The sequence below is a fragment of the Schistocerca piceifrons genome, chromosome 3, assembly GCF_021461385.2.
Source record: "Schistocerca piceifrons isolate TAMUIC-IGC-003096 chromosome 3, iqSchPice1.1, whole genome shotgun sequence".
NCBI lineage: Eukaryota > Metazoa > Arthropoda > Insecta > Orthoptera > Acrididae > Schistocerca > Schistocerca piceifrons.
This window is the reverse complement of record NC_060140.1, coordinates 738,249,571-738,267,156: the sequence shown is the minus strand read 5'-3', so window position 1 is coordinate 738,267,156 and position 17,586 is coordinate 738,249,571. Positions and strand designations below refer to the sequence as shown.

The following is a 17,586-nucleotide window of genomic DNA, read 5'->3' as shown; positions in this document are numbered from 1 at the left end:
ACCGGAAACAGGATGTAAGGATTAATAGATGCGTAAAGGTGATAAGATTGTCACAGATGGCGTGGAAGCATTAGCAGTTATAGTTCACAACTGCAGCAGCCCATGGAAGAGGAAGAAAAACTAACATGAAAAGTATTTGACAAAAAGCGTATTATCTGGATTTTTTAAATCTCTCTTTCTGTTGCCATATTAGTTACTCTTCTTTCATCCAAAATCATGGTTCTACCTCATAAATTATTTATTCACTTTTACTGTAAATAATATTAAATAGACAACCTTTTTGTCATGTGTCATCCTATTTGACTCGCTAGATCTAATTACAGTGTTATGAAAAGGTTAGTTGCTACTTACCATGTAGCAGAGATGCTGAGTTGCAGATAGGCACAACAAAAAGACTGTCAGAAAATGAGCTTTTGGCCAAAAAGGCCTTCATCGGAGATAAAAAACACACACACTCACACACTTATGCAAACGCAACTTACATGTGCACATGACCCCAGTCTCTGGCTGCTGAGTCCACACTGCGAGCAGCAGTGCATGATGGAAGACGCAACCATGTGGTAGGGGTAGGGAGGAGGCTTGGGTGTGGACGAGTAGGGATAGCAGGGTATGGGTGGGGGATGGTAAAGTGCTGCTTGTGGGAGCATGCAGGAACGTGGTGGAGAAAGAATAAGGCAGCTAGGTGCAGTCAGGAGGTTAGACCGAGGGTGGGTGAGGTTTAGCAGAGGAGAGAAGTAAAAAAACAGTGGGTCTGTTGGTGGAATAGAGGACTATGTAATGCTGGAATGGGAAAAGGGAAGAAGCTAGAGGATAAGGATGTCCATGCAGGACTTGTTAAAGACTTTCTTTCCTTCTCCCGGTCTCTACAATGGAAACACTTCTTCGTCACCAACCCTACCAATCAGACTCAACCAAAGATCAATGTTGAACCTGCCCGTTCAGTTCACTCCTCCATTCACCTGTGATCCACCCCCACTACCCCCCAAAATCACTCCCTGCTAACTTTACAGAACTTCTTAATCTAAAATCTTGCCTCACCATCATTCCCCATATCCCTCAACATGCAAAATACCCTTACATCCGCAGAAAGAACTACAATCCACCACCTCAAAACTGATCCCAACCTTATAAACCTACCTGTTGACAAAGGCTCCACCACTGTTGTTTTGAACCACAAGGGTTACCTGGCAGAAGGACTCCGCCAGTCATCAGATTCGTCCACCTACAAATGCTGCCACAGTGACCGTATTCCAGAAATCCAGCAAGATCTCCAGTCTCTCCCAAAATCCTTAGTCCCATTCCAGAACCTCTCCCTGGAGTCTGTCTATCTTCTCGTCCCTACCACTCCCTGCACTCCCACCTTCTACATGGTTCCTGAATTCTATAAACCCAACCACCCAGGTCACCCCATTGTGGCTGAGGTGCCCCCGCTGAGAGGATCTCTGCCCTCGTAGACAAACACCTTCAGCCTATTACCCACAACCTACCCTCGTTTATAAAAGATACCAACCATTTCCTCCACCGACTCTCCAAAGTTCATGTTCCTTTACTACACAGTGTCCTGCTTGTCACTATTGATGCCACTTTCCTTTACACTAACATCTTTAATGTCCTTGGCCATACTACTTTAGAACATTACCTTTTCCAAAGCCCAATGGATTCCATGCCTGCAACCTCCATCCACATCAAACTTACCTATCACCAGCAATACCTGCACTTCGACAGCTGCCACCCATTTCATACCAAGAAGTCCCTTCCATACGGTCTAGCCACCCATGGTCCTCGCACCTGTAGTGATGAGCAGTCCCTCTCGAAATACCCAGAGGGTCTCGCTGTGACCTTCACAGATCGTAATTACCCTCCCAACCTTGTACAAAACCAGATCTACCATGCCTTATCTCTCCAGTCATCTGCCATCTCCCAAAGTCCCACTGTCCAGCCACAGAGGAGCATTACACTCATGATTTAGTACCATCCAGGATGGGAGCAACTGAATCACATTCTCCACCAGGATTTCAACTACCTCTCATCGTGCCCTGAAAAGAGAAATATCCTACCAACTATCCTTCCCATCCCTCCCACAGTGGTATTCCACTGCCCACCAAACCTACACAAGAGAGTGCATGTGAGATAGTGACTGTGCAGTCATTTCGACTGCCTGTGTGAACGACAATTATAGTTCTTCTCCACATTAGTTTGTTTTAATAAGTGTCAGGGTGCTGATAACCTCGCCAGTCTAGTCACAAGCATCACCTATTGTGCAGACAATATATCGTGTTTTTCCATAACCCTCCTGATGTCAACCTTCATTAGTCTTGTCCCTGCCTTCTAGTCCTTCCATATTCCCATTCCATCACTACACAGTCCTGTATTGTACCAACAATCCCACAGTCTTTTTAACTCGCCTCTTCCCTGCTAACCCTCCCCCGCCCTCCATATAATCTTACGGCTACACCTAGCTGCCATACCCTCTCCACGTCATCCCTGTATGCTCCCACAAGCAGCACTTTACTGTCCCCCACCCCTCCCCTGCTATCCCTCCTCCTCCCCACCTCATCCTCCTCCCTACCTCCAGTTGTGTCACTCATCAAGCGCTGCTGCTCGCAGTGTGGTCCCAGCAGCCAGAGACTGTAGTCGACAGTCTTTTTGTTGGGCCTATCTGCAACTCAGCATCTCATGTGTATGATGAGTAGAAACTATCTTTTTCGTAATAATGCTGTATTCCACCCTGGATTTTCTGTTGTTGGATCTAGAATAAATACAAACATTTTATTCTTTTCATGATGTGTAGGTCATAAAGACAACAGTATACAAGGAATAGATTGCTACTCACCACATACAGGTGGTGTTGAGTCGCTGATAGGCATAAAATGTATATCTGATTAAACTAAAAGCGATTTTTTAGGTAAATTCAGAAAAAACAATATTCACACAAATTATATACAAATTGTAATAAATCAAACAAAGCCTATATTAAGGCATTTATCTTCATTAAAATGTAGTGTATAGATAAGTGCTGGATTTTTCTTCAGAGAATATGTGGTCATGTGTATGCTACTGTAGCAACATTTCACTTATTATTCTTTTTTATGTCTAAGTGAGTTCTTTACCTTATGTTTCTAGTGATATCAAGTGAAAAGAAGCGACGTCTTCTGTGGAACATGGAAATGGAAGCAATATCTGCTGCAGCCAAGAATTTAATGGAATCAGTCAGTCATGTCCAGGCACCATTTACCTCAGCTAAGCATGTGGAACATGTTAGGCCTATGTTTAAAGTGAGTTACCAGTTCTGCTCTGCAAATTGTACTAATCTTGAATTCATGCCAGAATTGGTTTTGAGAAGTGTCCCACATTAAGCTCGGGTCTTGTGTGTGTTACTTCTTTGAACTTACTACGGAAGAAATTTTAAAAAGGCTACATTGTTCTGAGGAGGAATCCAAAGTTGCAACATCAGAATATTTGTTGAAATTTGGGGTGAAATTCTCTGACACTTTGTAGGTCATACTTATTACAAGTTTTCAAGTAAACTAAAAAGTGTATATAAATAATTTTTGTGCATTTTTACACATGTGCAAGTAACTTTTTAACAGCTACTTATATATAATTATGTCAATATAGAGAAGGGTTGCTTTTTTGACTGAGCCTGCAGGCATAGTAGCAACCTTTTAAAAAAATTTTATCTATCTATTTTTTTAATCAACCATCTTCTCTTGAAATTAACGATTGTTAAAGTTAATTATAATTATTGTAATTTATTGTTACAGAATTATTCACTGTACACTTCGAATGATTGTTTCAGATGGCTTGGACACCATTTCTTGCTGCTTTCAGTGTTGGCCTACAAGATTGCGATGATCCTGAAATTGCTTCACTGTGTCTGGATGGTATTCGTTGTGCAATCCGAATAGCGTGCATCTTTCATATGACGGTTGGTATAATGCTATCATGCAGAAATATATTTGTGTTCAAATCCTCTAACTCGTACACGGCTTGACACTTTGCTCCATACCTACTCCCTCTTCCAAACAAGCTTCATTTAGGCATTTTTATTTTAGCCTAATTATTTTCTTTGACAGATTCAGTGTGATATTATTTTGGTTTTAGCCACTCTGTCATGTCTAAGTTGATTGTAATTTATTTACTGTTGCAACCAGTTCTAGAGTAGTCGGTAGATTACTAAATGATAAGTCTGTGGAAAGAAACTAATTAACATATAATACTAAATTTCATAGTCATACATTTTCCAAATAAGTAGACAGCAGCACCCAAAAACAGTATTCTTGAAGTGACAAGTATTTAACATGTCATAATTTGTTAAAAAGAAATGTCAATATTGCCAAAATGGCAGACCTAAAGGTATCTCCAAACAAGACGGAGCAGAGTTTTATAAAACTAAACCCGTATTCAGGAAGGCAGTGGCTCAAATCTCCATCTGCCTGTCTGTGCAATTTTAGGTTTTATGTTGTTTCCCTAGATCTGTTAAGGCAAATACTACAATAGTTTCTTTGAAACCCAGTAAATTTCCTTCCTCATTCTTAAAATGAAGAACCACTATGACAGCATCCATTATGCACCATTGTGGAATTAGTGTTTGTCCAAGGTCATTTAAAAACAGATAAACTTATTTGTGGGAAAAAAATCTGCGAAAAGAAAATAATTTAAAAAAAACTGCTTAAAACTGTTGGTGACACTTACAAATCTTGCCACATGTATGGCCTTAGATTGAAGAGAAGCAGTGAATTAAAAACCAACAGTAAAGAAGATAAAGATATAGTCTGCTTGAAAGTGCACATCTTCGTACATCCATGAAATAAGAATCTGCTGTTTGGAAACATTCACTACTGTGTTGCTCTATTCCATACCCCTTAGCATGTGTGACTCCTTCTTGGTATGCTGTAAGATGGCCAAGATGTTGCTGCACAATGTGGAGCATTCTTTGACAACAGTCCTCCTAAGGTCACCCAGTGTGTGATGTTGCACTGTGAGTTTCACATGGTCTCGTGTGTGCTAAGTTAGGTTTGTCGCCACAAAATTTAGATGTATATTGTTATGTCATAATCAGAATAGAGTCCAAATCCAAAAGCAGGGTTGCTGGTGAAGTACTACACTTAGCATAAAAGGCAAATTTATCATGAACACCATTTGTCAGCCAGAACAGAAGTCAACTCCTGGACAGTATGTACAGCTATTTATACAAACATTGAACATTCCAGAATGTATAGACATTTCAAACATAAGAGATTTGGAGAACCTTCAAGAACTGTTAACTCCTAAACGGCATGTAAGTCCAGGTGGTCTCGTTTGAACTGGCGACCCATAACATGTCAGCCAGTGACACCAGCCACTACATCACAATGCATAAAGCACAGCTCACAGAATTGGTCTGTCTCGTGGAGAAACAATGACCCTCTGTTCAGACGTTATCGTTGGAGCAGACTACAGCACCCTGGACTAGATCCGGTTGGTGGTCGTCTATATGAGAGGCACTGGTGGATCGTCACTTTCTGGTAATGTTGTCACATCTTCTTCATTATGACAAGATTCAAAGGTAGTCTCTCCCACAGAAGTTTCGCAATCCTCAGGTGCATCTTCAGTCTTTTTGAAAGAGAAGCCTTCATTATCAGTGTGTGTTTGGGCCTGTATAAGGAGGACATTGACAACACCTCTGCAGTTTTGTCTTTTTGATGAAGGGCCATAATCCTAGACTTCGTTTTTGATGTCCAGTAAGCAACAAAGGATATGATAGGGTCCAGAGTAGTGCTTCAGTAAATTCACCAATAGTATTGCTCTCTGCAAAGGCATTAAAATTCATAACCACTCTCCCGGGCTGTAGCTCACTAGCCCATACTTTGCATTAATAGCTCTCTCGGTCCTCTCCTGGGCATCCAGGGTCTGTATGCAAGCCAACTGCTTTGCTTCTTTGGTCCTGGTAATCAGGTGTTTCATTTTCTCACAGGTGAAACTGGAATAGGGTATCCATTGTCATTTCTGCCTCACAGCTGTGGAGTAGAAGAAATGGTATGAAGCCTGTCGTGCCTCACTCACTTCGTTGTATTTGAATGTCATGAAGGACAGTATTGTACACCAATCTCTCTCTGTTAGACAGACATTAGCATACATTGAAAGCATATCTGCCAGTGTTTTATTAAAGCATTCTTTGAGATCAGTTGTTTGTATGACATAGGCAGTTGTCATCCTATGGGTGAAGTTGCAACATGAAATTACCTTTGATATCATTCTCAACTGGAAAGCTTTTCCATGATCAGAGATCATCGCACTGCATGCTCTGTGCTTCAAAACGTCGTCTACAAGGAACCTTGCAATTTCCAGAATTTAAGCAGTTGGCACAGGTTTGCTGACAGAATAACAAGGGAGGCAGTCATTGCAGATTATATCTGTCAGTTCCTGTTTGTCAGCTATGTAACACACAAGATATTTATTCCAATTTGGTGGAATGATGCTGCTGCAGGCAGAATTAGTACCAGATGCCCAGGAGGCAATTGTGGCATGTTTTTCCATTGCTGACATTCGTTACAGAGACTCACATAGTGTTTTCTGGTTTGGTAGAGATGTAGCCAGTGATACTAGCGTGACATTCTGTCTAGAGTCTTCATGAGTCCCTGGTGACCATATGTTGGAGCATCTGGGAAAAACTTCAGGATAGTTGGCCATAGATGAGCTGGGATGATGAGCAACTATTTCCACCACATCAGATCATACTTTCTCTTACACAATGTCTTTCTAAGTAATTGGAAGATTCCTTTGGTTGTTTACTCATTTTTCAAGGCTTCTATGGTTTTCAGCTATAACTGAGATTTTGCCGATAGCTACTATGTTCTGACACTTGGATTCCTTGAAAAGCATTTAGCCTTCTTGTGTTTGCATCCATTTTTGCATGCTACTGTGGGGTATTGCTGAAATCTCTGTGCTCATCTCACCAGTCGACCCAGCAAAACCTTCATTGCTAGTCCCTAACAACATAAATGGGTTACCAAATAAATACAACTGGAGCTTGTTGATCACGCCACAACTGCAAGGGGCTCTCTCTTGGTTGTAGAGTAGTTCCTCTCGGACTATGAGAGTACTTTTGAAGCATAAGCTATCACCTTTCCGCCATGTTCATGGATTTGTGCTAGAACTGTACGTATCCCATAATGCCTAGCATCAGTGTGAAGTTCTGTCTAAGCATTCTCTTCATAGCATGCTAAATCTGGAGATGATGATAGTGCCTCCTTAAGGTCAAGGGAAGATACTTCTTACACATCTTTCCAGCAAAATTTGGTGTCTCACTGCAGTAGTTCTTTCAGCAGTCTTGCCTCGGTACAGAAGTCCATTATGAAGTGTAGGTAGTTTGAGCACATTCCTAGAAGTTTTCACCCATCATGAATGTGCTGAGAAGTTGGAAAATCTGTGACAGATGTTATTTTCTCTGGTTTGGATGGACTCCCATCACCATTCACTAGATATCCCAATATTTTTATTCTTGGGTGACAGAGACATTTCATTGGTTTCGGGTAGAGAACTGCAGTTTGAACACACTACAATACGATTGTCATATTGCTAAATGTTCTTCAAATGTCTTCAGAAAAACGAGAATGTCGTGTAGTTAGCAAAGACATAGTGTCCATTTAACATGTCAGCAGGTTGTCCATCTTATGATTGAAGTTTATTGGAGTGTTGCATAATCCAAACAGTATAACTTTGAACTCATATAGGCCATGGGGAGTTATGAAGGCAGTCTTTTCATAGTCAGCTTCATCAATCTCAGTTTGCCAGTAGGTTTGTTGCATGTCCATAGTTGAGAAATACTTTGTTCTGCTCTAGCTATCTAGGGGGCCACCAATGTGCGATATAGATATCTTTTTTTGTGCGGTCATTGGAAGTGGATGCAGAAGCAGCATGCACCATCCTTTTCCTACACAATGAGTACAAGAGAGGAACAAGAGGAGATCTGAAGGTATAGTGGTGCCATGTTGCAGTGTCATCTCCAGTTCTGGATTATTCAGTATTCAGCCAGTGACACCCTATACAAGTGCCAGAAAACTCCACCTATGGAGGTGAGGCCACAACAAATGAAAATCGGCCATAGTTAACAGTTACCAAGATGTCAGGAAATCTCACTGACATTATGATTGATATACAGACTTGTTCAGACGTTAGTTCACGTTTCTGTTATTTCGAATGCTAAAGAATACTATGTTCCATGACATGAAAGTGACTGTGCAGAAAATCGAAAATGGGAAATACATTCAGCCTATATGAACATACACTGCAAGAACCATCAATCTCAGTTTGCCCGTAGGTTTGTTGCAAGTCCATAGTTGAGAAATACTTTGCTCCACTCTAGCTGTCTAGGGGGTCACCAGTGACAGGACACAGCCATTTGATTTTGTTGTTTTATCATAATGTAGTCTTAACATTCTCAGATGGGATTGCTTTCAGGTATCACAAGCAGTTACAGACAGTGGAAGTTTAGAATTCCACACTGACGAAAGCACTCATAACATAGATCACTCTGAGTGTTGTTTGCCATTGATGATGATGATATCTCACCATCATCAAAGAGCAAGTTCCAGTCATTAATGTAGATGCTCAGTTAAACTGTGAAGCTTCTGTCAGTTGTGTGAAGCTATTCTGGTCCAAAAAAGGAATTTACATACCAGCGATTATCATAAGCATTGTAGGTGGTCAAGTAGAGTTTGGGATCACTAACTGTCACAATCGTCCACAGCTTGTCCCTAAAGGTATGTTTATAGGGACAGGCAAACCTGCCTAGGAAGGGCAGTTTAATGCCATCTCTGAAGAATCAGGCTCTGTCTCAACCATCCACTCATACTGGCTGCAGGATAAAAATGGTGTCTGTCCTTTCGGACATGTCCAGACTCGGACTTTTACAGAAATCGGTGAAGTGCCATAAGTGTAATGAGGATAATGGGTGAGGGACACTACATTAGTAGTGTGTGAATAAGATGAGAATTTTGGTGTCATAGAAGAGATGCTAGGTAGTCTGTGCAGTTGCCATGACAACTGCATCAGCATGACTTAGTAGTCAGAGCATCTGCCTAGTTGGCAGGAGTCCCGGTTTTAAATCCCAGTTTGGCACAAATTTTCAACTTTCCCTATTGATTTAAATATATGCCCACTCACAGCTGACATCTATAATTTCTTTGTGTCTTCGTTCATAGTGGCTGCTGGATCAAAATGGTGTCTATTCTTTCAGAATGTGTGAAAGAACAGGCACCACATGTATATACTAAGAAATTGTTCGAACCTAAATTATCTGCTAATGATGAAAAAATTTTGAGTCTGAAATGTGGGACTAACTTTGATCAGCTTATTATAAAGAAATTTTCTTGTATTCCTAGTTTATTTTGTTTCTAGGGCAGCTTACTTTTTTCTGTAATATGCATATATTTCGAAACATGTATGCTATTCCAAGATGTCATTGCCATATTTTAGCAAAGAAATTTTGGTCATTGTACCTACTTAGACATGTTAATTTTTTAGGATAGTAGCTTTGAAATGTGAAATATTGGAGGCAGCAGAGAATCAGACAGGCAAAAAGACAAGGCCCTGCAGAAATACTCATATAACATAAGATACTGATTTTAATTAATGAGAGGAGAAAATATAAAAGTGGAACAAACAAAACAGGCAAAAGAGAGAATACAGACACCTAAAAAGTGAGATTGACAGAAAGTTCACAATGGCAACAGAAAAATGATGAGAGAGAAAGGCAAGGCTGTAGAAAGATGCATGACCATGAGAAGAATTCAGGGATTTGTCTGTGCCAGATTACCAAGGTCATTTTGAATAACTTGCTTAGAGGAAGGGGATATAAGCAACAGCTATGGTTTTAACATACAAAAGTAAATAATTGTTATTAAAAACATCAGAACAATTACAGTATAAAAGAATAAAAGTGTATATTACTTTTCTGTAAGAACAAAATTGAATTAAAAGTCGAATACTATACTGCTCTATTAAATCAGTTTAAGGCTTAAAGTTTTAGAAAAGCCCAGTATACATAAATAATCTTTTGTATACCAGTTATGAAATAAAATAAGCCCCATTGATTTGAAAAGATCAAGAACAGACTAATAAACAAACATTCTTGTCAAGCATTTAGTGCATTTTAGTTGGAATCAGTGTCTTTAGGGATGGCACAGATCCAGGACGTTGCTGAGGATGAAGAACATGTCTGACATATCTACAGCTGATGGTTTAGCTGAAATTTTCTTTTCGGCCCTCTGGAACATTGCAGAAATGCTTACTTATTTCTTGGATGGAGCTCTTTTTTTGGCAAAAACTATTTTATATGATGTACAGATTCATAAATTCAGAATTATTGTATTGTTTCCTACTCTTAGTGAATTTTACAAGATTGTTTAAGGTTTATGAAGCCTCAGCCCAAGAGATAGGAGTTCAGGCAGTTCTTCTTTGTCACACACAGTTTTTTGTGCCTTCTATGGGATGAAACACTTTGTAATCACACATTGTCAGTCAGCTCTTCTTCATTAGCCAAATTTCTGCCACTGCTAATTCAGTCTTCAACTGCATGTATTGAAAACACACTCAGTTAATTAGTTTATGCAGAATGTATCATCCATACAATTTTATAGTGATCAGTTGTCATCTCATCATTTACATTGTTTTCCATCTCAGCCTTGTCAACCGGTTCAGAGCAATGCAGTTGGCTTACTTTAGCAACCCAACGTCCTCCATAGCCCCATTGAGTTGCCTCTCCCATAATGCTCTGCTGCTCGCAGTGTGGCTCCAGCTGCCAGAGACTGTGGTTTTTTTTTTTTGTGTGTGTGTGTGTGTGTGTGTGTGTGTGTGTGTGTGTGTGTGTGTGTGTGTGTGTGTGTGTGTGTGTGTGTGTCTATTTTTGACAAAGGCCTTGTTGGCAGAAAGCTAACTTTCTGACAGCCTTTTTGTTGTGCTTTTCTGCAACTAATTTTTTCTGCTATATGGTGAGTGGCAACTATCCTTTTCATAGTATTGTTACACTCCATCTGGGATTTTCCATTGTTTGATTTTGCCTTAGTACTTTACTTCCATCCTAACCGAGTGCTGTTTTATTTTGTCACTATTTTCTTATGCATTGTTATACTCAGTGTCCATTCTTCTCTCTCTTCTTTCCTGTGTTTCTCTTGTCGTCTTACAAACCGCACTGCAAGCTCTACTTATGAGCCACACTGTATCGACCATCTCGACTGTGCACAGCTAACAGTTACAAGACCATGCTGATCGTTGGTGTTGCATCTCATGTCCCACATTACTCCTGCCAATATCATTAATCCTATACCTTCACATTGATCACTCTCCCTGCACCAACCTTGTGTATTTTTGTGTGCTGTTTCCTGCATCTGTCCTGTACCACACAAACATGCACCTCATCCTACCATCCCCTCCTCTTCCCACCCCTCACTCCTTCACCACTCTTTTTCAGTTTGCATCTGCTAATTTTACCTAATAGAGTCACATCTTCTGTCCCCCTTCTTCACACTTATCCAGCCACAGACCTGCAACCCACACCATTGATATTATTATTCAGAATGAGATTTTCACTCTGCAGGAAGGTAGGAGACGAGGTACTGGCAGAAGTAAAGCTGTGAGTACCGGTCGTGAGTCGTGCTTCGGTAGCTCAGTTGGTAGAGCACTTGCCCGCGAAAGGCAAAGGTCCCGAGTTCGAGTCTCGGTCGGGCACACAGTTTTAATCTGCCAGGAAGTTTGATATTATTATTTTTTCTTTGCTCTCATTGTGACATCATGCCAGTTTCAGTTGGTTTTCACCTTTCAATATCAGCCTACTCCCTCAGATTTCATCTTGTTTCCCCCTATTTTGTCTTTTTCACCCTTTTCATAATTTTCCCACATGTTTGAGTGTATTTTTGCAATTTTTTCAGACATAATTCTATGTTATTTACATATTTGTATGTTTTTTCCCCACCACCATGGATCCTTGCTTCCTCCATCTGTGTCAATACAGAAAATTTCCTCATTACTAGCCAAAACCCAAGCCCATGTATTGTTCCTACGTTATTGCTTGGCACATGGAATCTCGCCAAATGGCCTTACCATTGAATTTCCCATCTCCGACTGTCACTCTTCCTTCCACAATGACCTCCATCTGTTCAGATGCTGCCAAGCCTTAGCCCTCACCAATATAGTCCTGAAAAACCATATCAATCAGGTCCCAAACCTTCTTGCAAGACCTTCTCTCCATCCATAAAATTCTCCTGCTGTGCAGTCCCAAATTCCTGGCTCCCATAACACACATTGAAACTCTTGCCCTCTTGGAACTAGAGCAACAGGCACAACACCAACTCAAAACTCTCTCTGAACGGCTCACTTCCTACTCCCACCTTGAACTACTAGTGTCCACCACCTCTACAATCACCTTCAAACCTCCCCCACATCCTCTCATAGCTCACAAACCCTCTATTGCAGACCTACTACATTTATCCTACCCTCCAAAACTCCCTCCCACCACCACACAGAAACCTGAACTTAACAGACCCAAAACACAGTCATGAACCTTTCCTCCAAAAGTCTTAGCCCCATGTAAGTATCAGTCCTTTCAAAGGCCTCACCTTTGCCCCACTCACAAATTAACTCGTGCAGCATCTGTTAAAGCCCTTCTCGCTGCCCCTGTAGTGGAAACACTTTTTCGCGACTAACCCTACCAATCAGACTCAACCAAAGACCAATGTTAAATCATGCCTGACTCATTTCACTCCTCCTCCCAACCATGATCCACCCCTTCTGCCCCCAAAATCACCCCCTGTTAACTTTCCAGAATTTCTTAACCTCAAACCTTGTCTCGCCATTATTCCCCAAATACCTCAACATGCAAAGTAACCTTACATCTGTAGAAAGATCTGCAATCTACGACCTAAAAACTGATCCCAACTTTATAATCCTACCTGCTGACAAAGGCTCCACCACTGTTGTTTTGAACCACAAGGGTTACCTGGCAGAAGGACTCTACCAGCTGTCAGATAGACCCACATACAAACCCTGCCACGATGACCCCATTCCAGAAATCCAGCAGGATCTCCAGTCTCCCCCGAAATCCTTGGGGCCATCCCAAAATCTTTCCCCAGAGTGTATCTCTCTCTCTCCTCACCCCTACCAATCCCCACACTCTTACCTTCCACATGCTTCCTGAATTCCATAAGCCCAACCACCCAGGACATTCCATTGTGCGCAGTTACTCTGCTCTCGTAGACCAACACCTTCAGCCTATTACCTGCAACCTACCGTCGTATATAAAAGATACCAATAATTTCCTCCACTGACTCTCCACAGTTCCTTTTTTCTTTACCCCCTCACACGGTGCCTTACTTGTCGCTGTTGATGCTACCTCCCTTTACACTAACATCCCTAATGCCCGTGATCTTACCACTATTGGACACTACCTTTTCCAACACCTAACGGATTCCAAACCAATCACCTCGTTCCTGGTCGCCATAACCAACTTTATCTTCATCCACAATGACTTCTCCTTTGAAATCATTACCTGCAAACAAATCTGAGGTATGGCTATGAGCACCTAAATAGCACAATCCTTTGCCAACCTATTCATGGGCCATCTAGAGGAATCTCAGTCCCCTCACCTGGTTCAGATTCATTGATGACATCTTCGTGATCTGGATTGAGAGTGAAGAAACACTATCTACATTCCTCCAGAACCTCAACACCAGTTTCCAAATTCGCTTCACCTGGTCCTACTCAACCCAACAAGCAACTTTCCTTGATGTTGACGTCCACCTCAAAGATGGCTATATCAGTACCTCCATCCATACCAAACCTGCCAACCACAAGCAATACACTTTGACAGCTTCCACCCATTCCATACCAAGAATTTCCTTCCATCAGCCTAGCCACCTATGGCCCTCGCATCTTTAGTGACGAGTGGTCCCTCTCAAATTATACCGAGGGCCTTATTGAGGTCTTTACAGATTATAATTACCCTCCCATCCTTGTACAAAAACAGATCTCCGATGCATTATCTTCCCAGCCACCTAAGATCTCCCAAAGTCCCAGAGTCCGGCCAGAGAGGAGCATTTCCTTCGTGACTCAGAATCCCCCAGGTCTGGAGCCACTGAATTATAGTCATCGCTAGGGTTTCGACTACCTCTCGTCGTGCCCTAAAATGAGAAATGTCCTACCCACTATCCTTCCCACCCCTCCCGCAGTGGTATTCTGCTGCCCACCGAACTTACACAGTATCCTCGTCCATTCCTACACAGTCCCTGTTCCAACCCTTGCCTCATTGCTCATATCCTTGTAATAGACCTAGATGCAAGACCTGTCCCATACATCCTCCCATCACCACCTATTCCAGTCCGGCTACAAACATCACCTACCCCATCAAAGGCAGGGTTGTCTGTGAAATGAGTCATGTGACCTACAAGCTAAGGTGCAACCGCTATGCTGCATTCTACATGGGCATGATAACCAACAATTTGTCTGTCCATATGAATGTCCACCGATAAACTGTGACCAAGAAACAGTTGGACTACCCTGTTGCTGAGCGTGCTGCCGAACACTACATCGTTCATTTCAGTGAATGAATGCTTCACAGCCTAAGCCACGTGGGTCCTTCCCATCAACACCATCTTTTCTGAAGTGCACAGATCAGAACTCTCCCTGCAATATATCCTCTATTCCTGCAACCCTCCTGGCCTCAACTTTCGTTAGTCATTTCCTTACCTTTCTAGTGCCTTCCCTCTTCCCATTCCAGCACTATACAGGCCTCTGTTCCATCAACACACCCAGTCTTTTTACTTCTCTCCTTTTCCTCTAACGCCCCCCCTTTCCCCCGCCCTCCATCTATCCTTCCAACTGTGTGTACCTTGTCTATGCACACTCCCCGCAGCACTTTACCATCCCCCACCCCTATCCTGCTATCCCTTTCCCTCCCTGCCCCAGCCTCCTCCTTACCCCCACCCGCTGGCCTCTCCCATAATGCGCTGCTCCAGTCTGGCTCCAACTGCCAGAAATTGTGGTCATATGCGTGCGAGTTTTGTGTGTGTGTGTGTGTGTGTGTGTGTGTGTGTGTGTGTGTGTGTGTGTGTGTGTGTTTTGACAGGCCTTGTAAGCTAACTTTGTGACAGTTCTTTCGCTCTGCCTTTCTGCAACTCAACATCTCCACTATATGGTGTGTAGTGACTATCATATTCATAATATTGTTACATTCCGTGCTGGATTTGCTATTGTTTGATTTTGTTTGTTTTAATGAAACTGCTCAGTGAGACAACAGGTTTGCTGGATTATCCAAGTGTTTGATTATCATGGTTGTACTATGTATAGAAGGGGTATACATGGTAAATGTACTTCAGCACAATGTTATAGAAAAAGAAGAGGAAGTAAGTAATGATCAGATGAGAGATATGACACTGTGAGAAGAATTTCACACAGTGCTCAAAGGCCTAAGTCAAAACAAGGCATCTGGAGAAGGCAATATTCCCTCTGATTATTGACCTCCATGGGAGAGCCAGCAATGACTTAACTAGTCCACGTGGTGTGCACGATTTGAGCTGGGCAAAAAGCCCTTAGACTTCAAGATGATAACACATGATTTCAAAATACGGACACAGATTATTTACAGAAGAATAGAAAAATAGGCAGAAGCTGACCTCAAAAAGATCAGTTTGGGTTCCAAAGATGTGCAGGAACACACAAGACGATACTGACCCTATCATAGAAGATATGTTGAAGGAAAGCAAACATATTTACAACATTTGTAGATTTAGAAACAGCTTTTTACAGTACTGACTGGAATGTACCCTTTAAAATTCTGAAGCTTTCAGGGGTAAAGGTGATGCACAACTCATATAGAATCAGACTGGAGTTACAAGAGTTGAAAGGAATGAAAGAGAAGATGTAGTTGAGAATGGCGTGTTACAGGGTTGTCACCTATAACCGATGTTATTCACCTTGTACAGTGAGAAAGCCGTAAAGGAAACAAAGAAAGAATTTTTGAAGAGAATTAGTGTACAAGGAATTGAAATAAAAACTTTGAGATTTGCTGATGGCATTGCAATCCTCTCAGTGGGTTTGGAAGAGCAGCAGGTTAGAATGGATAATGTCTTGAACAGAGGTGATAAGACACACATCAATAAAATTAAACAGTAGGAAGTCCATGGTAGAATAACAACAATATGGAAAGGATAGATTGCTACTCACCATATTGAATTATAGATATGCATAAAAAAAGAATGAGAATTATTAAACCTTTTTGACAAAGTCATCCCTCAGATATATAGTTTTCACAAATTCACACGCCTGTGGCTACCATGTCCAGCCCCAGGTTTGTCTTTGTCTCTCTGTGGGTGCGAGGGGGAGGGGTGGGGGGGGGGGGGCAGGCAGGCAGGCACATGTGTACATAGATAGATAGATAGATAGATGTATAAATACATACATACATACATACATACATACATACATTAATCCTTGTTCCATAGATCATGAATATGACATTTTGTAATGATTTGGAATGTGTCCTTTAACATAAGTTGTCTTTACACAAATTAGTTAATTAATTTTTTTCCACAGTTACTACTTCATATCTAAGAATTCATCTATTGAGTAGAAGGAGTTGTCATTCAGAAATTCTTTTAATTTGCTTTTCAATGTTGGTTGGCTATCTATCAGACTTTTAATACTATTTGGCAAATGACCAAAGATTTTTTGTGGCACCCCTTTCTGTGCCAAAGTGAGATTTAACCCAGAATAGTGAATATCATCCTTTCTTCTAGTGTTGTAGCTGTGCACTTCACTGCTGTTTTTGAATTGGGATGGGTCATCAATGACAAATTTCATAAGAGAATATATGTATTATGAAGGCACTGTGAATATCCTGAGTTCCTTAAATAAATGTCTGCAATGTGATCTTGGGTGGGCTCCAGCTATTATTCTGATTACAAGCTTTTGTGCAATGAATACTTTTTCTCTTAATGACAAATTGCCCCAAAATATGATGCCACATGAAAGCAGTGAATGAAAATAGGCATAGTAGGCTAATTTACTGATATGTTTATCACCAAAATTTGCAATAACCCCGATAGCATTAGTAGCTGAACCTAACCGTTTCAGCAGATTATCAATGTGTTTCTTCCAATTCAATTTCTCATCAGTACACACACCCAGAAATTTTGAGCATTCTACCTTAGCAACAGACTTCTGTTCATAGTCTACATTTATCAATGGTGTTATGCCATTTACTGTTCAGAATTGTATAAACTGTGTTTTCTCAAAATCTAGTGAAAGACCATTTGCAGAAAATCACTTAATAATTTTCTGAAAGACATTGGTTGCAATTTCCTCAGCTGATTCTTGCTTCTTGGGTGTGATTACTATACTTCTATCATCAGGGAAAAAACCTAGATTTGCATCTTCGTGAATATAGAGTGGCAAGTCATTAATATACAGGGTGTAAATTTTAAGTTGACAAACCGGAATAACTCAAAAAATAAGCTTCACACAAAAATATGTGTAGAATCTGTAGAATCCAAAGTTAATTATTTTTTAGGGGGACAAATTGCTGGTTCTAAAATTATCCCGCCACCGCAGCCC

At 41.1% G+C, this 17,586-nt stretch overlaps 1 protein-coding gene across 1 annotated transcript in view; it reads left to right on the top strand.

Moving 5' to 3' along the window:
• The window catches only part of LOC124790164 (brefeldin A-inhibited guanine nucleotide-exchange protein 1), a 281,977-nt gene that overhangs the window by 174,596 nt on the left and 89,795 nt on the right, over window positions 1-17,586 (top strand). The window contains exons 15-16 of the mRNA XM_047257760.1: window positions 3,124-3,275; window positions 3,800-3,928. Of these exons, the coding sequence (XP_047113716.1) occupies window positions 3,124-3,275; window positions 3,800-3,928 (281 nt within the window). The remainder of the gene's footprint in view (window positions 1-3,123; window positions 3,276-3,799; window positions 3,929-17,586) is intronic.